Consider the following 24,643-nt stretch of genomic DNA (forward strand, 5'->3'; position numbering starts at 1 on the left):
GGCAAGTGCGCCTGAAAGAAGAGTCAAGACCGGCCGCTGGCAGCCTTTTCAACTCCTAACGGCACCTCCTACCAGTTCAGGGTGATGCCCTTCGGGGGAAAAAATGCCCCGACGACTTTCCAAAAATTATTCACACGGGTCCTGGTAGGATTCCTAAGAAGTTCGCATTAGACTAACAATACCTTTTAGAGTCAACTAGGCCAACCTAGACGATATTGTTATCTACTCTGACATTTGGGAGGCCCACATCCCCACCTGCGCGTAACAATAGAGAGGTTGCAGTAACACCGACTTCAGGCATCCCTGGGAAATTGCTTTTTCGGGGTACAGACCATCGAATACCTCGGGCATGTAATGCAATGTAAACCGAACCCGGACGGGAAAACATCGTTGGATATATCAGTACGTAGCTGAACCCTGCACAAAGACGGTACCAGGTCACTCCCCGGATGTGAAAATAAATGCATTATTAAAAACGAACGAGCTCCCCGACCACATTTCTTGCAACTCCTAGCTCTGACACCGCTGCCGAAGAACATACGACATCAGAAAATATCCACAGGATGTAGCACCGACGCGACGTCAGCACCAGATGAAAAGGCTGAAAGAGACCACGTCGTTATCGAGGTTGCGGGAAAACCACCACGCCCAACGGCTGCTGACCGCATGGGAGCGAACTTGTTAGGAAGGTTCTGCAACACCCTCACAGACACGATTACAACAACAGTACCATCGTAGGCAACAACCACCTTTATCGATGACGCCCCCAAGGCCCACTTCTGGCAATGCCACGGGAAATGTACGAACAACGTCATGCAAACTTACCACGACGTAGTCACTTCCGGGCCCCGAAGAAGCTACCCGCGTCATCCTCACCAAATATCACTGGCCGAAGATAGCAACCACCTCCGGAGGGTGTTAAAGGTTCTTACAGGCTCTTTTTCTTTGTTCGTGTACCTGGGAACAGAAGGCGTCGCTTGTGGGTTTAGTGCTCCGCCGTAGAAATTTTCAACTTTATTGTTTTCTTTTTTGTAAATGCTGCGAAGATCGGAGCGCGAAGGTAACTTGATGTAGACGATAGCTCTTGGCTGAATTTCTTTCTTCGGGATCCACCCAATGGACCAACTAACTTGCCTAACGCGCTTTTCAAAAACGGCCGGCGCAGATTTGGTACTATGTAACGCCGCTTAGCGAATGCTGCTTTCCCACTATTTACATTCGTATTTATAGGTATCGCTTTTGCGAAATCTGACCCAATAAGCGCGTTCTCTTACTACTACTACTCGCGCGTTGGTATGGCCTATTGGGAAAGTACCTATTGATCAATGCATGGAAAATGTGCTAGTTACTCGTCTTAGGACGAAATCTTGTTCTTTTTTGCGAAAATTGAAGCATCCTGCTTCCGACCCAATCTCATAAGTCGACTAAAGTAGATTAGGTAACTAACTTGTCTTTCGAAGCGCATTGGGAAGGAAATACGATATTAGGGTTTTGTCTCTAACCATTCCGTCATTCCCTCACTACGTATCTCAAAACTCGAGGCGAAATTGGGCATTTACGATCCTCGAGAGGCACAAGGTGCTCGAAGGTCCTGTGAGTCTTTGAAACTCTCGAAATAATTTGGAGGTCTTAATTGGTTCGTGTATTCCTGAAGTCGCGCTATTAAAATTTTCATTTTCAAAATTTTTTCTTGACACCAAAGGCATGCGTATGCAAATTCTGAGACCAGTTGGTTGTCGCACGTAAAAGTTATGCATCTTTTACATTCAAAAACAGTGTCTTTGGAAATAATTCATGCAGGGACCACCTTTGAGACAGCGACAGCTGTTGGCCGTCTGGTGCACCATCAAGGTATAAGCTACATATATATTGCAAAAAATTCCAGGACTCTAGGACCATTCGACAGACGTACGGACAAAACGCACGAAAAAAATCATTATAATTTAAGTTTCTGTACTTATTGACAGACTCTCATTGAAATTTCGTGGCTTTATGTCAAACAGCAATCCGGAGTAAAAAAAAAGAGTGGAGCCTCGCACGGATTTTCCGTAAGCCGTAATGTATTTAATGAGTCCCAAACTGACTCCTAAGATTACGTGACTCATGCTAAAAAAAATCTATAGATTCATTTGCGGGCTTCTGGATCTCTAAGCTGTATAAAAGGTTTTTGAACCCCATTCGACCCCCTAAAGTTGTCTTTAAATTTAAAAATATAGCTCGAATGGAATTATGAAAATTAAAAAAAAGAGCAAGTGTTTATTGCTCTGGTAAAACAGTCATGTCAATCATCGCAGGTAGCCGCCCACTGCAGAACTGGTCGCCTGTGCCTATACACAAATTACATTTTCATCTCTATCTAGATCTAGCCCATGCGAAGAAGACACAAGTTTTGCAGTGGGCTACCTGCGACTGTTTTTGTACTAGACGACGTAGTAGTTTTATTAACCCCAAGATAAATGGGGGATGCGTCCGTCGTCGCACGTTTTTCAACAAATTTCGTTGTGACACTTTCTCCGTCCGCCCGCCCGTTTGTCTGCACCAGTTTTTAAGATACTTAGGTATTTTTATTTACTTTGCCCTTTGCATTCGATGACAATTGCTTGATCGTAATCACCTCAATTTTGATGACGACCTTTATTCTTTAAGAAACAATTTCACTGGGAAAGTTCAAACGTATTTCCTCCATTTCCTATAATAAGTGAATATAGTCATCCACAACCATTATGCGTTTTTGAATAAAAGTCGCCAAAATAGTTGGGCATTTGTGAAACAATTTTGTTAGAAAAACGTCCAAACGTAGGACCGATGCCCAGTAAATGAATACCTACGACCGTTTGACTTTTGAATAATATTTTAAGTAGAAAAAATGTTGTAGATGTTTGTCTGCTCGTGCACACTGAATTCTTTATGCCGTTTTTATGTTATGCGTGGGATGGTGAGTCGTAAATAAAAAACCAAATAGGCACAAAAAACTTTATTAAACCTGCCACCACTGTGTAGAGTTATAAATGTTAACGATACACGGGGGGCTAAAATGTACGTATCTAATGGTATTAACAATATTCCAGTAGGTAGTTGCCAACGTCGTGCAGAATCCGCACGATATAATAAACATGCAAAAAGCAACTTGCGCTTTTCTAAACCGAATTTTAAAATATCCATGGTTAATTTTTCCAAAGTCAGTTGGTAACGTATCTTTCTCGTCGACGGCTGTATTATACACAGCTTCCATTTGAATAGTGTTCAAGTGTGCGTCTTGCAAAGTGAGCATTCTCATAAAAAATAGTGGAGGAAGAAGATAAACTAATGGACCGGTAAGCGCTCCTCCGAGCAAAGACATAACCAAGTCGAACCTTGGAACTGATTCTGCAAGTATAATAGAAAATACAGCTACGACACTCCTCATTATACACCTCTTGTAATTAAATTCTAAAAAAAGTGTAGTTAGTTAGAAAGTAGAGGGGGATGCTTGTTAAATTACCTCGTGGGATTCCAAAATAATCTTCAATGTGCTGATATAACGCACTATTCCCAATTGCTGACGATAACATAAGCTGAACCGCTACCAAAATCGCACAAAAATGTACTGTAATCGTGCTGGGGAGCATTTCTAAAATGCTTGGTCCTATTTCTGTACCAAAATGAACGTAAACGGCAAGGCATGTGATTGAAAAGAATCCAAGTGACACTAAACATTTTCAACGTATTTCTGCTAGCATGAAGAGAAACTTTTTACCAAAGAATCCTCCAAGAACGGCTTTACCAATTTCCATTTTATTCTGCATATCCACCAGTATCGTTAAAATTGTGGGATGAATGTCATACTGGAATGTTATAATTCCGTAACCGGACAGCAAGTTTTGCCAGACATATGGCTGGCTGTAATACGGCATAGTTCTGGCACTTGATGCGGTTCCATCATCCGAAATAATACTGAGAAATATTAAAATAAAAACAGACGACACTATACAAACTGAAACAGTACAGAGGCACCTAACGAAAGAAAAATTAATCTAACACTGCGTGTAGGTACTTGTTACGCACTTCATATCCTTTGGGCTCCCCAGCCACAGGAAGGGACACATAACCATCCCTATTATGATCATCCAGTAACAGAAAGACATATTAAATTCGTTGTTTGTCAAGTTCATTCCCACCAGCTGTAGATTTTGGGATGCTGCAAAGGAAACGGCACCGATTGAACACATCCGGATTACAAAGTAGGTACCTACCTAAAATCAAGTTTGGTATTCCAGCGCAAAGTATAGTCGCATCTAAAAGAAACGTCACGATCTTAGCCAATGTTTCCCCGTACGTTATTTCGGCAAGCGCAGAATAAGGGTAGCGGTTCTTCGACTGAATCCTGGGCTGAATCTCTTCGGCAATTATCCAACATTTTCCCAACAAAACTGCGGTGTACATTTGCAAACTGCACACAAAGATGACCAGCGGGATTCCTTTCCAGCCTGCAACTTTCTTTTGTAGTGGAGTACGCTTTAAAATTAACTCGCTTACCGCAGTCTATGACGGCTTTTGGTAAAGACACTATGGGAAACACGCCGAAAACGTCCACGATGCATATAATTGCAAACAGTAAGGATAAATTAGGGGTGGAAGATTCCGTTCTTTGCCTGTTTAGTAGTAGGGCTCGTTCGGAATTCTCCATGTTAATTATTTGTGTTCATTGATTATGCGGTATGCTCGTAGGTGCATGTAGCGCTTGCAACTGAATTGAAAGGTTTCCTATTTCCAGTAGGTACTTGTATTAAGTTTCGCAGATAGGTTACTGACACTAATTCAATGTTATACTTCGAAGGAAGAATGCGTGGAAACATTGATTATTTTTTTATTTCTAAATGCAATTGATTAAATACTCGAAGAAACCCTCACCCCTCAATGAAAGTGATGCGGTAAGAATTTTTCTAATGCTATTTCAGGCTTTAGCACTATTTTCTTTAATTCATTTAAATCTATTAACATTACATTATAGGGTTATCATTCACATAAACTGAGAAAGGCACAAAAGGGTAAGAAAATAACTCTCCAACGTCATACAAAGAATAGGATTGCACAAAAATATCAAAAACAACGAAAAAAGTTGAAATAGTATAGTATAGATCCTAGTGATAACAACGGTAACGGGAATGGATATATTATAACATTATAAACATTTAAACCAGAGGATGTGAAGGACGATGAGATTTTTGGAAAAGTTTAGTTACCCTCTACCCTTGTAGAGGCACTTCCGAATAAATGAGTTTCTACAAAAAACTGCACGCCAAATAAGTTTCAAAATTTAATCTCATATTCAGTTTAGCATTTGCGTGTAACGAGCGAGAGACCTCAGTACTGGAAAGATTGAAGTACACCTCGAAAAACAAGTGATAAGAATTCGATCAAAATAAACACTTCAGCAATTACAGTAATACGTGAGTTACCTACGTAAATAAATAATCGACAAATAACTAATAAAATTAAAGGGACATACAGGGGTAAATGTCAGAAAAACACGCCACGAAATATCAATATATCTAAAAAAATAAATAAAAAGGTCGATTCAACAATCTCCCGTTTCAATGTAAAATTACGTGTAAAAATAAACATAAAACTAATTTCGAAAAAAAAATTCAACGGGCTTATCTTTTGATCTCGTGGCTCAATCCTAAAACTATAAATATTTAGTGAATGTACACGGGATCGATCGATTGGGCTACTAAATCCAAAGTTACAGCCCGTTGAATTTTGTTTCGAAATTAGTTTTATGCCCAAAACTTTTGATGGTGAAGTCTAATCGAAAAAATACGAATCGTTTTGGATTCTACGCACCAAAATTAATAAGAAAAAGTGTTTTCCCGAGAAATATTGGTGTAGTCGATTTTTGATAAAAAAGGAAGGTTATACACTGCCTTTTTCGAGGCCCGAAAAAAAATTGTCTCAGATCGACCGGGAAAAAACATTTTCTTATAGAATGTGGCTTGCAGAATCCATAATTTCAAACAGTTCCAAGATTGGGCTACTAGATCAAAAGTTACAACCCTTTGAATTTTCTTACGAAATTGTTTTCTAGTCCATAACTTTTTTTTGAGAAGTCTAATTGAAAAAGTACGCATCGTTTTGGATTCTACGCACCAAAATTAATAAGAAAAAAGTGTTTTCCCGAGAAATTTTGGTGTAGTCGATTTGTGATAAAAAAGGAAGGTTATACACTGTCTTTTTTTTAGGCCCGAAAAAAAAATTGTCTCAGATCGACCGGGAAAAAAACATTTTCTTATAAAATGTGGCCTGTAGAATCCATAATTTCAAACAGTTCCAAGATTGAGCTACTAGATCAAAAGTTATAGCCCTTTGAGTTTTCTTACGAAATTGGTTTCTAGTCCATAACTTTTTTTTGAGAAGTCTAATCGAAAAAGTACGAACCGTTTTGGATTCTACGCACCAAAATTAATAAGAAAAAGCGTTTTCCCGAGAAATTTTGGTGTAGTCGATTTTTGATAAAAAAGGAAGGTTATTCACTGCCTTTTTTTGAGGCCCGAAAAAAAAATTGTCTCAGATCGACCGGGAAAAAACATTTTCTTATAGAATGTGGCCTGTAGAATCCATAATTTCAAACAGTTCCAAGATTGGGCTACTAGATCAAAAGTTACAACCCTTTAAATTTTTTTACGAAATTGGTTTCTAGTCCATAACTTTTTTTTGAGAATTCTAATCTAAAAAATACGAATCGTTTTGCATTCTACGCTCCAAAATTAATAAGAAAAAGTGTTTTCCCGAGAAATTTTGGTGTAGTCGATTTTTGATAAAAAAGGAAGGTTATACACTGCTTTTTTTGAGGCCTGAAAAAAAAATTGTTTCAGATCGACCGGGAAAAAACATTTTCTTATAGAATGTGGCCTGTAGAATCCATAATTTCAAACAGTTCCAAGATTGGGCTACTAGATCAAAAGTTACAGCCCTTTGAATTTTCTTACGAAATTGGTTTCTAGCTCGCTCTTACGCTGTTTTGGTGTAGAGCAATTCACGCTACTACATTCTAATTTTCAACGTCGTGCACCAGAGTTGGACTGGGTCAAGCATAGAGTGACCCAGTGACCCGGTGACCCAGTTAGTTTACTGACCCGCTGACCCGGTGGCCCAGCTGACCCGGTGACCCAGCTTGACCCAGTTTGACTCGGTGACCCAGCTTGACCCGGTGACCCAGCTTGACCCGGTGACCCAGTTTTACCCTGTGGCCCAGCTTGACCCGGTGACCCATCTTGACCCGGTGACCCATCTTGACCCAGCTTTACTCAGTGACCCGTCTTGACCAGGTGGCCCAGTAATTAAATTATTGTTAGGTGTATCATCCAAAACAATTTCAAGTAACTTTTAATTTAAAAAAAAACTTCCTCAATAATATTCGCCAACAAACACGTAGCCCAATTTCATTCAATAGAACTAATACCTAAAAAATCAAATGCATTTGTTTATAGTTTGCAGTCAAGTAGCCAATGAAAGTATTTAGAGAAAAGATTTATTTGGATTAAGCTAACTAGTAGAAAAAAATTAACTGGAATGAACACCTGTAAGCAAACTGGTAAGCCCTGAAGCAAACTGTTTAGAAATAACATTATTCTAATACAATTCGGGACATGGAAAGTTTTTTACGGCAGTATTAAAGCAAACATCACAGAAATGGCAGTTGTCAAGCAATCGAGTATTATTTTCAACAAACCAGCATTTCATTTATTTCATAATCTGTACACTTGAACCGAGGGCACTGACTTAACTGCGTTATTCGATCAAACTAGGTTACTGGGTCGAATTGGGTCCCCGGGTGAAATTGGGTCGCTGGGTCAAACTGGGTCACTGGGTCAAACTGGGTCACTGGGTCAAGTTGGGTCACTGGGTCAAACTGGGTCACTGGATCTAACTGAAAAGAGTATGACGTGACCCAGCGACCCAGTTTAATTTAGTGACCCAGGTGACCCAGTTGACCCAGTGACCCAGTGACACAGTCCAACTCTGTCGTGCACGTGCCATTAAATTAATAAATAAACTTGTATCACATATCTATAGCAAACAAGCTCCTGGGTCTCTGCAAATTAAATGGGTTCTTCATTCGGTGATGATAAACATATAGTACCTACTGAAAACAGAACTGGAAAATTCGAAACCGTTCGCAAGTTATCATGTACACAGACGGACGGACGGACAGAAAGTCCAAAATCAGCTTAGGAGCTCGTTAATAACGATATTCACACCAACTGGACACCGAATCTCAAACCTAATAATGTGAGACTAGCGCGCCTGAAAATGCAGTTGGCGAGTAGGAGAGGTTGAAAAGAAGAAGAAACTAAGTTTAAGTAGTTGCATTCGAACAATGAGGTGCTGGCAGCCAAACTATCAGAAGGAAGTGTCGCTCCGATGAAATTGTGCAAACTATAATATTTTGTTGATTGTTCTTCTACTGGTGCGAAGTGTTTGTTCATCATACATTCTTTTCAATAAGAAGGATGTCAAGTAGTACCAGTATTTATTGCTCCATTATATATTACAAGCAGTTATAGGTATATAACAATAAAATTTCAAATTTCAGAACAAATTTCTATTGTAGTCTCAGCATTAAAATTGAAAATCTAACTAATAGGTAGATATATTTTAAGGTAACGCATCCCCGTTACATTTCATTGTATCACATCTGTTACAGCGAGATACGGTAGATGAATCTGCACACTGCTCCTTTGTACAATCCCTAACGGTATTTCCAGTGCCTAGAATGAAATTTAAACTTATATATGTATTTACAGCACGTTTTAGATTATGACGACTTACTTAAATCTATATACGAAATACATGCTTGACCATCCCTAATACAAGCGACAGAATAGTTGCCATTCCCTGCTTGATAGTGTGTACAACTTCTCTCTTGGCTATTACAGCTCCAGCATCGCCCCGCTAGTTGGCCATAAAGTTATTAAACATTCAAGCACAATCTATAAAATGTACTTACGTGCAGAATGAACATAGTATACGAACACAGCAGCTAGCAGGATGAACACTTTAAAATGCATGGTTTTAAGTAGATAGGTATACACTTATACGTAGTATAAAAATGAAAATGAAGTTCTGGATATTTATACCTATTTGGATAAGACGTTACCTGTTACTGTAGATTAGATATACCCAAACAATGGAAAACAAGTGATAATACTAATCATTTGATCATGATCAAAATAGGTACTTGAGCAGTTACAATAATAGGACGGTTACGTTGTTACGTAAATACCTACCTCGGTAAATACATTAGAGGGAGAGAAGACCAGAGGCCTAAGGAACTAAGGAGTGACCTTGTTTATGGTGCAAGTTCGTGGCCTGGGGTTTCTCGCTTACGTAATTAAGGACTGACCTTGCTTTGTGATGCAAGGTCGTTCGTGAGCAAAAAAACCTTGGTTACGTGCTCGACTGTTATAATTATAGCAATGAGATTATTGATCTTCAGAAAATTCGAGCTGGATTATGAGATTTGTTGCCACTTTGATTTTTGAGATTACACAGGGTGTTTTTTTGGGAGCTTTAGTTAAACGTTTCTGGGAAAGTAAAATAGGTAGGTTTTTGAAAATGTGAACTTAGGAGTTACTCTGAAGGCCGAATCGATGTAAAATATTTTCAAAATGGCCGCACTTCCGGAAACACCGGAAGTAGATAGTAACTTCGTTATTTTAAATAGCAACCCCTATTTTTTATTGCATTTTTGGATTCTACGTGAAATTTCAATCCCTTTGATACCCATATGTCTATATCTGCCATTTATGGTTTTTAAGTTATTTCGACTTTAAGAAAAAAAATGGCGGATGCAGACGGTATACCTTGATAATTGATTACTTGAAAACGGTTGTAGTCATGGCAACCCATTTTTATCAGTCCATAGAAAATGAATAGGGCTTTCTTTTAGTGTACTTAAAAAAAGTTCAGTTGCGTACAACCGCACCTATGGAGATCCAAATTTAAGAAACTTTAAAGTCTAGAAACTCAGTTTTTTAAATGGAATGACCATGTTCTTACTATTGCATGAGATAGAGAATCGAAATTGGCATATTTTGATATTACATGTTCCTATAGCTATCTTTAACAGTTTCTGATTTATTCCCATTTCATTGAATTGATCCGGAATTGATGCATTTTTTTTCGCATTTTCTTTTTAGTAGTTGGCCATGATTTTATAACAATCGAATTTTAAACAAATCAAGGAATGGATTCGTTAATATCATTGATTCTAGTCTAAATAATTCATTAATAAATAAGTTTGTTGTTAAGGATATAGGACGGAAAATTTTTGAAAAATCTAGACAGAGTCGTTCAACTGAATTTCTTAAACAACGTATAAGTCTGGAAATTAAGGTAAAGCGATATCTATTCTAGCAACAATTCCATACCAAAAATGTTTCAACGAAGTTTTTTATATTTTGCATTGAATTTATTTTGTTAATCTTGCATTTGCAATTCAATTCATTCTCTTAAATATTCTCTTGTAGAGCTTTGTATCACTTGTGCTTCAACGGTTTGTAGTGCATTTGGGGGTACAACATTTCCAAAATGGATACAATTTCGTTCCAGTGTTCGAATGAATGTACGGCAAGCAAGTGCCGCGATTCTGTCCATTTCACCATAAATAACAATTAAATTCCAAAATAGGTGAAACCACTCCGAGTCATTTTTCGATTTTTGAAAAACCTATGTTCACCTATAACAGTAGGTGACGGATTAGTGTCACTAGATTTGTTTAACATTCGATTGTTATAAAATCATGGCCGACTACTAAAAAGTAAATCCGAAAAAAATAGGTCAATTCAATAAAATGGGAATAAGTCAGAAACTGTTAAAGATAGCTATAGGAACATGTAATATCAAAATATGCCAATTTCGATTCTCTATCTCATGCAATAGTAAGAACATGGTCATTCCATTTAAAAAAACTGAGTTTTTAGACTTTAAAGTTTCTTAAATTTGGATCTCCATAGGTGCGGTTGTACGCAACTTAACTTTTTTTTAAGTACACTAAAATAAAGCCCTATTCATTCTCTATGCACTGATAAAAATGGGTTGCCATGACTACAACCGTTTTCAAGTAATCAATTATCAAGGTACCGTCTGCATCCGCCATTTTTTTTCTTAAAGTCAAAATAACTTAAAAACCATAAATGGCAGATACTGACATATGGGTATCAAATGGATTGAAATTTCACGTAGAATCCAAAAATGCAATAAAAAATAGGGATTGCCATTTAAAATAACGAAGTTACTATCTACTTCCGGTGTTTCCGGAAGTGCGGCCATTTTGAAAATATTTTACATCGATTCGGCCTTCAGAGTAACTCCTAAGTTCAAATTTTCAAAAACCTACCTATTTTACTTTCTCAGAAACGTTTAACTAAATCTCCCAAAAAAACACCCTGTATAATGGATTTTGGTCCATAGAATTGATCGGTGGATTTATTTCCGTAATTTGATTCGTGGACTTAATTAAAAGTATTGTAATTATTTCTATTATTTTAATTAGATAATTTGGTCCAATTAAATAAAATTGGTGAATTTATTTGTGGTTTTTTAAATTTGATTAGCGTTTTGATTGCTTTTAATCAGCGGAAATAATTCGCGAACTCGAGCTCCGGTTGATCGATTCCATTGGCGGTTCCGCGGATTTGATTGAATTAATTTAAGTATTTCTTTGAAATTAGACTTTGATTTTGATCGATTAATTAATTTTGGCACGTAATTTTAATAAAATTGCTATATTGCATACCTAGGCTATTTTCAAAATTAACAAATTATGGATATCAAGTTTTAGCAAAACAAAATAAAACTTACTTACCGACACACAGAGTATGATTTTTTTCTTTTTTCGATAATCTAACCTCATTTTCAAAAAAAATGTTATAATTACATCAATAACATTAATTTAGAACAAATGAATGCGTACGTTTCTTATTAAACCCTGAGGACAACACGAATGTTGGAGGAAGGAAAACGCATTATTTCGGAGAATTTCTCTAAAAGGGATTGATTCTTCTTGCATTATATAGCGTAGGTTTTGATTTTGAATGTGTCCTTTAAAGGTGTATGTGTAAAGAGCCCCCTTCCCAATAATCAAATTTTTAATTACAAGAGCGCCATAAAACTGGAGCATTCCTACCCATTCAAGGGTGACTAAATTGACGGTTTAACCAATTCACAACAATTTGTGAATAATGCGCTGGACAACCATCGTGTTGAAAATATATTGACAGCCGATACTCACTCGTTACCGAAGAAATTGTCTACTTAGCATATTTAAGTACCTATATAACAAAAATATGGCCCTACTGTAACGATATGAAAGATAACGGCACGTCATATTACAATAAACACTTGACATGTAATCGATGTTTTTTGTTTTTGTAATTATTAAGCCACGTCTACTATTGCTGTTTCCAATATTGGATTTTATCAAAGTAGGCCGATCATTTTCATATAAGGCCTACTTGATTTTTAAAAATCGAAAGTAAACTAAAAATATGTTTCACACCAATCAGGGCGGAATACCAAAATACGAAATTCCAATTTGGTCAATTATACCTATTGCAAACTTAATCTCGGGACGTATATTATAATGAAAAGAAGCGGTCCAAATATACTTCCTTTAATTCCTCTAACTTTTGGAACTACTTACGATGTAAGTACCTATTGTAGGCTTCGACCATTCTCAAAATAAGACAGTGGTTTAAGTTACAAAAAATAGTAAAATAAACCACCTGCGCATGCGCGCATTTGCCTTTTTATGTTTAAGAACATGTGTACCAAATTTGGTTTCCAGGTGTTTCAAAACATGTATTTCCATAAAAAAAATGGGGCGGGGGTTCATGTTTTACCTCCCTTATTAACCTAGTACGGGTGGTAAAAATGAATTCGGTAAGTCTATAACTTATAATGTATCTTTTTTAATTACTAATCAGATTCCTTCCTTATTCAATGGTGCAGTACTACAATTGAAATTGGGCAATATTCTTTCAGATCTCAACGCGATCGCCTGTTTTAAAAGCAGGTGTTTTTGGAGCGGTTTTGAGAATATACGAAAAAATTCCACTAGAATAAGACGCATTGATATTAATTTGACTAATGGCGAGACATACAGACTAATATTACGCTTAATAAGGTTCACACAATTCTTCACAACTTCAAACAAAACCAATGACATCTCTCCACAGCAACTCTTGTGGGTAAAAAATCAGGTTAAAGAATGATCCCCCACTTTTTGAAGAAAATACGCGTTTTGATGCACCAGGAATCCCAATCAAACAAAATCTCGATTAGGTCGGTCTGTCTGTATGCTCATTTCCAGCTAAACGGCTGCACCGATGAAAATCTAGAGCTCCAGAGTAAGAGTAAATACCAAAAATAACTATTTTTAACACTATGATATTTATTGTGAATGCGATAAACGCGACGTCTGTAGTTGGCTTTAAGTGGCATTGGCAACACTTCTAGCAGTTTCGACAAATGTGTTGCAGACGTATCAGGCGCATAGAGAGACAAATATGGTTATTTATATTATGGTAGGATCCCGGTTATGTAATTCCTGTAGAATTTCGTCCAATCAGGGATCTCCGTCATCGGAGTTCCCCCTTTTACATTGGACTTTTACACATTATCTGTGGTTTAGTATCTACCAAGTGTTCTTGTTAAGAGATATCGTGATTATACTGATTTAACAGGTAGCGGTAGCCTCGCTGTGAATTATAGGACACGTGCTTCCCATCTGTTTTCTAGGAACTATATTACTACTTCTGTAAGTATTTCGTGAGCGGCTATGTGTAATCAATATTTGTTTGTGCCTAACCTCTAATTTTACTTCTGCTGGTTTTTCATTTAAATTGATACTACTGGTTGCGTTTTATTGAGCCTAATGTGCCCGCATTAATATTAAATATTGTGCGTCGCGAAGGTTAACATCAAATTTATCTTTTATTGTACCTAGTCATTTACTCTTGCCAACTTGTTATTGTTACTTTTCAGTTTTCCTTTTTGAAATATTAATGAATGTGTGTATGTCTGTCCGTCTGCCCATCCGTAGGTTCCATGCATTAATCACAGAATTCACAGATCTGAGGCTGCCTCGGAGGCCGCAGATTTCGTTCAAATTGGTACCACAATGTCAAAGTAATTAATGCGGCGATTATTTATAATAACCGGTCAATGTGAATAGTTGAGGAACGAAAATTTTTTGAACAGCCCCCAAATGGCCCGAAATGATTTACTATAGGATATCCAGAAATCCGGAATATAAGAATGTTCAGTTTGTTAACTTTGACATTTTTTTCTCCGTTTTTTTGTAATAAAACCTGGCACAATGTTTGTAGGTTGTACACGGAATAATAAGGTCTTTTGAATATCTTAATAAAAAACGAGATAAAAATGTTGAGTTGCTATTGGATAAAAAAAAGTTTGATGCCGTTGCGGCGCTCTAAATTTTTTTCCAAAAATCCCGTTATTTTTCCTTTCCGTATGCTTAATATACATATCCAAAATTTGTACAAAATCCGTTGAGCAACAGAAAATTACGTACATACACTACCTATATGACTATACAGATGGAAAAAATTGTATTCATTAAAAGTTGCTTAAAATGATCAAAAAAACTGGCCATTTAATGAAATTTTGACATTTCCAAAAAACGGTCATCGCAATACCTCCTTAGCTCAAGCCAGGAAGCTGAAAATATCGTGATATTGTACGATCGTTGACCTTGACCCTGATTTTATACCTGACCACGAAGAAAAGGTGGCCAATATAAAAAAAATCATTTATATTGACACCGTAAAAATGGGACACCCTGTACATTTCTGTAGATCCGCAACCATCTATAGTTGACATTTGCACACAAGATTTTTTAAAATCTTTTTTACCAGGTATAATCTAGGAAAGACGGACGCACTGTTGCAGGATCCTGTATATGACCAAATACTATAGTATTGATTCGAAAATTGTTAGTTGCTCTTTAAAAACTGGGAAATTTTGCAAATTGTAACTTTTGGCTCTTCCGTTTCAATAGGTTGCCGACTCCTGCTCTATGGCAATCCAAAAGATAATTGACATACATTGACGCTTGCTTGTCAAGTGGTTAGTGGGTTGGGATGCCCGGGACTAAGGACTTCTTCACTTATTAATTTCAGATACGGCTGGTTTCTAAAATCGCTTAAAATGGAAGAATGCTCTCAGTTGCGCAGTGGAGTGGAAACTTGACTGCGGTCCGTGGTTGGAATCTGGGTGCGGACATCGATATTTGTAAAGTTCGCATTGCGCCGTTTGCGCATGTCTGATTTTTACAATATGCGATACGCTTGTCTTTACTAGAAGCGCACATTAATCTTGATTTTTCTTGGTTGAGGTGCCAGAGCTATTAGCTACCGAATTCAAAAAGAACGAACTCAATATCTTGAAAAATGTCGATCGATGCAAAATGACGGAACTCGCATTAAAAAGATTTTGCGTGCAAATCGACCACTGCAGACGGTTAGTCCATTTGCCTTTAGAATATTACGATGATTTATTTCCGCGTGTTTAAAAATTTACGCTATTGTTCGCATTTATCGTAATAGTGCCTCGTAAATAAACGGTATTGAAGGTCATGCCGTTAATTAACTTTTATGGGGTAAAATTTTCACTATTATTCGCATTTAGGGCGAGAGTTTCTAAACCGGAAATTTAAGTGAAGGTTACTAAAACTTTAATTCTGGACTTTTTTCGCGTTTGATTTAAAGGTACTTGTTATTTGCACTTCTCCGCAATTATACCAAATTCCCACTACTTACCTTTTCCATTCTGAGACATACAACACTTTCCACCAATAAAGACTAATTTGTCCATCCAATCAGAACCATTGACATCAACGCGCTGAATCAGCAATTCACAGGCTACTTACCAAGCTTGATGACGACGGATGTGACCCTTGCATCTTGCAATTGTAGCTAATCTCGTCATCAACCACGACTTCTTGGCATCTTAAGTTACCATACGCATTTAAACAGGCAGGGCCGTATTCAGAAGTCACACGTTTTTAGGACTTGAAAATGTGCTATCCTACCTGAAAGGTAGAACTCGAGTCTGTCTTGAATTAACACACAATTAACTTAATTTTCTAAACAAATAAAAATCACAATTTATCATTCAATTTCTAGCGCACTCATACCACTTTACAACTCTCCGACATTCCCTTACGTCGATTATGCTTCAAAACAGTTTTACTATTCGTGGCATAATTTACACTGACCAGAAATTAAACAATCGGTACTTCTCGATGTGTCGTGCTTTAATAAATGACAATTCAAATTTTTCATACTATTTGTGACATACCTTATCGCACAGGGTGCACGTAACATCCTATGGGAATATGTCGCTTTAAGTTATGCTTATCGTGAGTAGTGCAATTACACTGTTCACAAATCAAATGTTTGAAAAGATTTTTCTTCAAAGGCGCTGATAGTTTGATTCTCATTGGTTTTTCTGAATGCGGATGGCTATATCAGAGTCAAGAGTGGCGCCAATAGGGTGCTTAAAGTAGTCCACTAGAGCCACGAAACTAGATAGAAATAGAAATATCCTACTTCCACTTTTTCGTAGAGGCAACCGGACCCGATTTTGAACCAATTTTGCAATCATAAATTTTTCTATAACTTCGAGGGATATTAGTCCGCGAAAAGGAGAAAGATTGTCAGGTTTTGTGTTGTAGATGGCGCTATTTGACATTAATGACGTTACTCTCAATCTAAAAGAACATGACCATATGTCTCTGCAGTTACACATATTACCCACTTAACGTGAAAAAGACGTGATAAAAAATGAAGTACCTACTTAAAAAGTTAGAATGAACTTTAAGAATGGTACCGATATAGGTAGATCTTTTCTGCAGCTACTTGCTACTTTTGAATGTAATAAGCTTCATCCAAAAGCCAATCCTCATTCATCTTTTTCTTCTAATAAAAATTTTATCTAAAACCGACGATATTTAACAATGTCTTGTATTAATTCACGCATTCTTTTTCAGTGTTACTCAAACGTCCACTCACCCAAATGGGGGATGCCAAACAACCCCAATTTGCGTAAGTACCTTTACCTACCACCTATACGTATGCAAATTACACTCACAGTCTCAATCGATACGGTTGTAAATAATACATTTGTATTCTGACCTCAATTCCTAATTTTGTAAATCTCACCATTACTTTCAGATTGTTGCCAAAAATCATTAATGGAGGTATTGCGGGAATTATCGGCGTATCGGTTGTCTTTCCACTGGATCTCGTTAAAACCAGACTGCAAAATCAACAGATTGGTCCAAATGGAGAACGTATGTATGCTTCCATGTAAGTTTCTTACCAAAATTAAATCACAGTCTGGTTTATATCGTCACGATCGTTAATAAATAATTTACTAGACAACGACGTCATTTTTCAATTATTAAATTGAGGAAAATCTTAAATTAATATCAATCGTCTGTAATGCTCAAATAAAAAAGTTTCTCGTCTAATTTAAAACAAATACATTAAGTTAGTCATTAAGATGAAATGAGTTTCATATTATATTGTACATTAGATGAATAATTCAGTAGAAAAACAAAAATTACGCAAAAAAGAATCACATTATGTAAGTGATGTGATAAATAGCGTAGGTACTTACATTTGATTAAAAGTGAAATTTTGGCAAAAGCGGCTCTAGCTTTATTTTTAGATGTTAAATTTATTGTTTCTAATAATACGGGATGGCGTCCCCGAATTTTAGCTGTTTTGAATGACCTTGATCTATTGCCATCATTCACTTTATAGTGAGCAAACACCTCATATATCAGGGTTTCAAGGTTACAGGTTTTTACACCATAAAGGAGAGATTTTGAGATTTTAATGCATCGAATCTCTGTTTTGTTAGGAAATGGTTCCCCGATTTTTTAAATAATGATAATAACTTGCGTGCTCCATTAGGGGTTATTGAAATTCTAATAACAGATTCAGATTCTACGAAAAAAAGTGACCCTAAAAGGTGCTTACGGAAACCGTGCATTTCCGAACGTTTAAGTCGAATACGAAATTTGACATTTTCAGTTTTGTAATGTCAGATGAGCATGCGGACTAAGAACTTCGTCGGTTCTGTATCAGTTTTTGAGGCTGGCGAGATGAAGAATACGTTTTGGTTTGTAAGGACAATTGGGTTCCAAGAATTTGACATCAATAGTGTTAAAGCGCTCAATCAATTTGTTGATATCTTTGAAAATAAATGAACGCCAGCGCATTTCCGAAAATGACATCTTTCGGTTTTTTGACCATCACTTCGCTGTTTGTAAAGCTACAAGACACTCTGAAAGGGAAACTTAATCTACATATCATTCTGCAATTCTTTGGCCATTTAAGCGACTTTGTATCTTACGGTTTACGATATCACCCTGTATACACATTAATGTAAGAATAAGTTTAACTACCTACTTCCGCGTTATCTTAAACTCGTGTTTTTAACCATTTACCTTTTCCGCAATCGTTTCGCCTCATCCCCACTTACTAAAATGTGGTATCTCACAGTAAAGGCGATATCTTAAAGAAAATAACAACCGTTACCCTTGAATAAAGATATTTGATTTTTTATTTATTCCCTTACCCCTTATCCTTGAGGCCAGAAGAGGGTTACTACCCGACGAGCAGCAGAGGCATATTAATGTAACTACATCATAAGAATCACACCCAATTTTCATCAACCAGTCGGAGAAAGGGAAAGTTTGTAACAATTCGTTACAATGGCAATTTTTGGGAAATTAGAGTAGAGGTTATTTGAAGACAAAAATGCTAATGAACTATATGTTTATTGTCAACCGTTTCGAAGATATAAGTACCTACGTGATATATACGAATTTTTTCATTACACGCCTAATGTGTTTTAGGGAGCTTAGACACCAACAGCTGTCAGACTATCACAACACTCGAATTTTTAAACCCATGGAAACATTACAATTAAGACTGACACCAACTTTGTACTAAGTATTGTTGTGTAAACAACGTCATGTAGACGTTGTTTCAGTCTAAACGCCAAAAATAATGGCGCGACGCTCTTGAGTAGGTATGAGAATATTTCAATTCGTTGACTTAATCTGGTAGATTATTTACGAAATAAGAACAAAGATGGTTTATTGTATTTGAATTTGTTGTCTCAATGCCTATTTTTCCTTTTAAAATGTTTGTAATTGCGTATTATTTTATTGTTTAAATTTTATCGCTTTTATACTTAAATTGTTTATTTACATTTGTAAAACGTGAAATTGCGTGTTAAATGAATGTAGGCACATCTGGTCGTTTGCGATAAGGGGTTTTTGTCGGACCAAATTTAATTATCGCACGTGTTCTCATCGCTATTAAAAGATCAACGTGTTTTACCAAGACGTGCGCGTTATTTCGGCGTAAGTAAGGCTAGCGACGCGTTATGAACTCTAATTGTGATTGGTATCTATTTTTACAATAACCCTATTTCTATTGGAAATTAAAGGTGATACATTGTGTTGAATGTACTCTAAGAAATGGTGCCTGAACTTCGTAGAATTCAGGGGAAGAGCAAGGTTTTTTTAAAAATTTCTGTTTTGCCTTTATTTTTGAGTAAGCGGGGTTTCAGCCAAGGCTGCTATACCAACCCAACCCCACTATACATCTACAAATATCCATGCCCGAACCAGGGACCCTTAGCACCACAGTTCAGTTTTAACTGAACTGCGCCACACGGGTACAGTACTGTGAAGATAGTACAACTAACAAATAAGCCAGTATTATAACAATCAAGGTGGCCTCTGATTTCTGCACGTATGTTATCTTTTAAACCAGCGGGCTATAATAAAAACTAAAGTACAGAAAAATTGCTCCATGGTATAATGGTTGTTGAATCTCACGGAATTAAATCGAAAGCGGCGGTTAAATTGACCCCCGCTGAAAACCATATCTCTTAAGGTAAGGGGGTACAATGAAAAGTCCGCTACATTGAAGGTACAATGGTTGTTGAACCCCATAGAATTCAACCGAGAGCAACAGTTAAGATTTGTAAAAACCATCTCATTCAAACTAACGCGGAGTACCTACCTACATTGAGGGTAGGTACTTATGGTATAATGTTGGTTTGAATGGAATTAGTTGGGAGTCAACTTGGTGGTATACGTCAGAATTCTATCCTAACGTTATCAAATTACAGGCTCGATTGCTTTCGCAAAACCTACAGAGCAGAGGGTTACTTTGGAATGTACAGGGGATCCGGAGTAAATATTCTTCTGATTACGCCGGAGAAGGCAATTAAATTGGCAGCCAATGACTTCTTTAGGTATCACTTACATCCAAGCGGAGGGTAAGTGTCTTAAACACTACTCATCGTGTGGTAATTGAGACTTGGCATTTCAGGCCAATACCCATGGTTAAACAAATGTTAGCTGGAGGTTTAGCTGGCTTCTGTCAGATAGTTATAACCACACCTATGGAGTTACTAAAAATTCAGATGCAAGACGCGGGGCGCGTTGCGGCGGCGGCTAAAGCAGGTTGGTCGACGTTTATAACTACCGGAAAGTAATCTAAATTGTCTCAGAGGGGAAGATTATACCGAAGACATCAGCAACGAAGATAGCGTTAGGGTTATTCAAGGAGAAGGGAATATTAGGTTTATATAAAGGTACAGGTGCGACAATGCTAAGGGACGTCTCGTTTTCAATTGTCTACTTTCCGTTATTCGCAACGTTAAATGACCTCGGACCTAGGAAGTCTGATGGATCAGGTACTTTTTTTCTACCAAATTTTGCTCGCCTAACGAATCATTGCAGGTGAGGCCGTGTTTTGGTGTAGCTTTTTGTCGGGACTCGTCGCCGGTTCCACTGCGGCGCTGGTTGTAAATCCTGCCGATGTTGTGAAAACTAGACTTCAAGCCCTTACAAAAGCGAAGGGAGAAATGTCGTACACAGGAATTGCGGACGCCTTTATGTAAGTACATACTCAAAACTCTGTGATTTTTCATATAGTTCATTTCAGAAAAATTATGCGGCACGAAGGACCAAAAGCGTTTTTCAAAGGTGGCGCTTGCAGAATGATCGTAATTGCGCCTTTGTTTGGAATTGCACAAACAGTTTATTACTTAGGTGTCGCCGAGATGTTACTGGGCAGAAAGTAACTCATTTTCAAATTCGCGTGTCTAGAGAATTTGATTTTTAATTAATTGTAAATTGGTGCTTCTATTTTTAAGTGATTAGCTTACTGTCAATTGATTTTAATAATGTTGATGAGTTCGTTTTAGAACTATAATTTTTAATAGACTGTTCATAAAAGTATTTCGCTTCCAGTCCAAATTTTACGTCTTCTTTTGCTAAACGAATTTTTGTTGTTTGATATATGTATTAACAAAGACTAGTTTTAGAGGATAGAGTATATTTAAGCGAAATTGTCATATTTTAAAAGTTTATGGTATTATTAAATGTTTGACTGCAATAACAGGAATAAAGTGGATAGCACAAGCTGAAGTAAGCTGTAAGTAACTATTATTTCAACCGACAAGGTACTACTTATTACTTTCCGTACAATATTGCTCAAAACTTTTTATTTACAATGTACGTTGTGTATACCAAGAAATCAATGTTTCTAGCAAAAGGTGTACGCATTTGAGCTAATGATCGATAATAATGGCAAAACTGATGAAATTGTTAGATAGGAAATTTACAATTATCAATGACAATATCAACTAGAGTAGGTTTAACATACCTGTTTATATGTGAATCATTTTATAATTGTAATGTCATATTACAATTTGTAAGCAATTATAGCAGCAGTCAATAAATCAAAAAATAATTAGGGAAAATACTAGCCGCGCAATGTGGACATATGGTAGTGATGGGTAACTGGAGTTTTAAAAAACATTCATATTAGCTACACAGTATTACTCTGGGAAAATTAATTTTTAGGTCTACTTTTTAGATTCATTTTTTTAACAATTTAAAAGTTTGCTAAATCAAATGAACTATTCAGCAGTGGGATTTAAGATTGTGAGCTTGGATATGAGATTTTTTACCTTCGTTCTTCAACACCTACCTACCCCCATATTTAATTAATAGTGTACACATTTCAAGTAGATACTAGACAAGAAAATGTTTATTTAATTGTATAAAAGTTTTAAATGACAATTGTTTTTGTCTAAATGTTTATCTGTATGTTCCTAACAATAAAATGTACCACCTGTTAACTTTTCACTTACTTGCTCTTTTAAAAATGTCGATTGTGTGTAGTTTGTTTCAAGAGGAGGCTCTCACCGATTTGCAATTCCATTTCTACCAACTCCAACTGCGCGTTTTGTTGTTTGGGGATTTGTTAGGCGTACAAACATTTTTTCAACAATGACGCAAATGTTTCATTCATTAGGTGTGCCTATTGGCTGAAATTTTGTATGAATGTCTTAAGGTTATTGTTACGAGAAGTGTTTGTAGAAGATCTTGTAATGTCCTTTAGGAGGTGCGCGCATTGAGACACAGGCGACGCACGCAACACAACCCACGGCCACGCCCACATGCACAAAATTCATAAGTAATTCCTCCTCAACTCTTACAAGTTGTGGACCCGTAGGAGCTCGTCCGTGCATTTACCCAGGCCTTGAACCACCAAAACTCCTCTACAACTGCATCAACCTCAATTTGCATCCCAGCAATTGAGCAGTGCAGTCTCTCCTGCTTCCAAAGCTTACCTTACCGGATAACTCAACAATTCCTCAGTTCCGGGATTGGAACCTACGCTGGAACTGTGCCCAACAGCCCCTAGCCACTTACTCAATACGGGATCCTCCAATCAGTCTTTCACCCTGAATGGACCATGCTATGGAGTAGCTCCCGCCTTCGATATCCTCAGAATGTAGTCATATCTTAAAGACGAAAAAATCCATTATTGGGCATACAAGAATCCCATCGTTGCGACCAATAACCAGGCGAGTCAGAAGACCACACTAAAGCCCTAGACCGACGCGTGTCATCACTTCCCAGACGATTTCGCGTTAACTGGTTGGCGCACAGCACGTTACTTCTGTCGATTGCAATGAAGGTAAATATCACAGCGTATAGAAGTATGCAGAAGACAGAAGCATCAGCTGTTGTCGCAATTATTGAGAAAAGTGTGATTCAATAAATTCTTTCTGCAATGTTGTCAGAGGAGAGTGTCATTAGCTACCACTACGTAAATCCAATGCTGGGCTACATCACAGATATGCGTATATCAGCTGTGGTTATATACTGATGCATATTGAATATCCAAACGTTTGATGATAAATAGTTTCAGTCCCGTATGAATTTGAACACCGCATATTATATTTACAACGTTTTATTAAATCAGAAATAATTATAATTTAGTTACGTAAAGTATGTGGCCTTCACTTTAAGAAATGCATCCGCTCCATACGTGAAAACTGCAAAAAAACCAAATATCTGAAATAGTTCCAAAGTCAATAACCATCCTGGACACATACAAAAATACGTACCGCACCAGCAGTGTACGCGGGCGTCCATATAATAAGTGTCAGAGATGATACTATAATATAAAATACGATCCACAGTATACATAAACCGAATTCGACTTTGTACCAGGGAATATCAAATCTGGCGGCAAGCTGTGTAACATAAAGTATAAGGAGTGCCGCAGACGATATAAAAGCAAAGAAGGCGCACACTAGAAATGCATCCCCGGTAGGACTTGCCCCGCCGACTGCTACACATACAATTGCGAAGAAGTTGGCTACCTAAAACAAAAACAAACTTAAAGTCGTCTGTACTAGCATCAAACCCAACGTTTTGTCAGTCTATTTCAGATCTCTAAGCTGATTCACATTCGTTATTGCCTTATAGGGTTACAACACAAGTGCGTGCCCTCGTTTTGTTGACAAGAATAGTACAATAGTGACCAATTTCACTAATCTATATGTACCAACCCATGAACCCACACCTTGATATCATTTAAAAAATAAATTCCAACTTGAGATACTGACACAATAATCGGGTGCGCGTATAGGACTCGCACTACAATATCCCATAGTAAGCCCATACGAACCTCTTCCACGATTTTCGATATACCAGACCCAGTTTTAAAATAATCCACTCCCAGAATCAGGTTTTCTGTCTAAAACATGTGATAGAAATAACCTAATTACTATAATTCTAACATACCGCCATGTTAACCGACAGATATTTTATCTATCAAGGTGCAATTGAAACTAATTCAGAATTTAGGTAGGTACTCATTGTATGTACAAATGACTGATAGCCTTATCAGATCGGTTTCCAAGTACATACCATGTAAATTGCGACGCTGCAGATAGTACGAGGCTCATTCTGTTTTGCATAGGATTGATCTAACCATACTGGAGTATTGGTGAGGCAGGAATAGTTTCAGCGAAAAGGAGCTTTCTCAAATAATCATAATGAGTCATCTAGAGTCCATACTGCGAAGGGTGATAGTGGAGATAAAAGGGTGATTACATAAAACACATCGACATTCTCTACGTCAGTCATCGAGATATGAAGGAAGAAGTATACCAGGGATACACATTGCATTTGAGTTAAATTTACCTGCATTATTCAGTTATTCAGTAAACCGGAAGTGCC

The 24,643-nt window shown here is 37.2% G+C and overlaps 3 protein-coding genes and 1 long non-coding RNA gene across 5 annotated transcripts; 1 reads left to right on the forward strand and 3 right to left on the reverse strand.

Annotated features, from left to right (window-relative positions):
* Nucleotides 1-2,977: 2,977 nt before the first annotated feature.
* Nucleotides 2,978-4,666, reverse strand: LOC116170134 (amino acid transporter AVT1B-like). The gene is made up of 6 exons (XM_031486319.1): nucleotides 4,516-4,666; nucleotides 4,233-4,466; nucleotides 4,045-4,177; nucleotides 3,737-3,993; nucleotides 3,482-3,688; nucleotides 2,978-3,429 (listed from the first exon to the last, which is right to left on the reverse strand). Exons 1-6 carry the CDS (start codon nucleotides 4,664-4,666, stop codon nucleotides 2,978-2,980), a joined length of 1,434 nt encoding a protein of 477 aa, XP_031342179.1.
* A 3,858-nt stretch (nucleotides 4,667-8,524) lies between these two features.
* On the reverse strand, nucleotides 8,525-9,565 carry LOC116172377. The gene is made up of 3 exons (XR_004145644.1): nucleotides 8,990-9,565; nucleotides 8,812-8,934; nucleotides 8,525-8,750 (listed from the first exon to the last, which is right to left on the reverse strand). It is a non-coding gene; the product is annotated as an uncharacterized LOC116172377 (long non-coding RNA).
* A 4,029-nt stretch (nucleotides 9,566-13,594) lies between these two features.
* On the forward strand, nucleotides 13,595-22,252 carry LOC116171424 (mitochondrial glutamate carrier 1-like). Its single transcript, XM_031488263.1, has 8 exons — nucleotides 13,595-13,801; nucleotides 17,057-17,111; nucleotides 17,241-17,375; nucleotides 20,224-20,373; nucleotides 20,427-20,560; nucleotides 20,608-20,793; nucleotides 20,840-20,996; nucleotides 21,045-22,252. The coding sequence occupies exons 2-8, from the start codon at nucleotides 17,083-17,085 to the stop codon at nucleotides 21,181-21,183; spliced, it is 930 nt and encodes a 309-aa protein (XP_031344123.1). The 5' UTR covers nucleotides 13,595-13,801; nucleotides 17,057-17,082; the 3' UTR covers nucleotides 21,184-22,252.
* Nucleotides 22,253-23,350: 1,098 nt separating this feature from the next.
* LOC116170958 lies at nucleotides 23,351-24,562 on the reverse strand. Of its 2 annotated transcripts, XM_031487546.1 has the most exons (4): nucleotides 24,206-24,562; nucleotides 24,090-24,158; nucleotides 23,524-23,781; nucleotides 23,351-23,470 (listed from the first exon to the last, which is right to left on the reverse strand). In XM_031487546.1, exons 1-4 carry the CDS (start codon nucleotides 24,209-24,211, stop codon nucleotides 23,396-23,398), a joined length of 408 nt encoding a protein of 135 aa, XP_031343406.1. In that variant the 5' UTR covers nucleotides 24,212-24,562; the 3' UTR covers nucleotides 23,351-23,395. The 2 variants fall into 2 exon arrangements, with proteins under 2 accessions (XP_031343406.1, XP_031343407.1); XM_031487547.1 differs by lacking the exon at nucleotides 24,206-24,562 and having other exon boundaries at nucleotides 24,028-24,151.
* Nucleotides 24,563-24,643: the final 81 nt, after the last annotated feature.

The sequence above is a fragment of the Photinus pyralis genome, unplaced genomic scaffold (assembly GCF_008802855.1).
Source record: "Photinus pyralis isolate 1611_PpyrPB1 unplaced genomic scaffold, Ppyr1.3 Ppyr1.4_LG5, whole genome shotgun sequence".
Classification (NCBI taxonomy): domain Eukaryota; kingdom Metazoa; phylum Arthropoda; class Insecta; order Coleoptera; family Lampyridae; genus Photinus; species Photinus pyralis.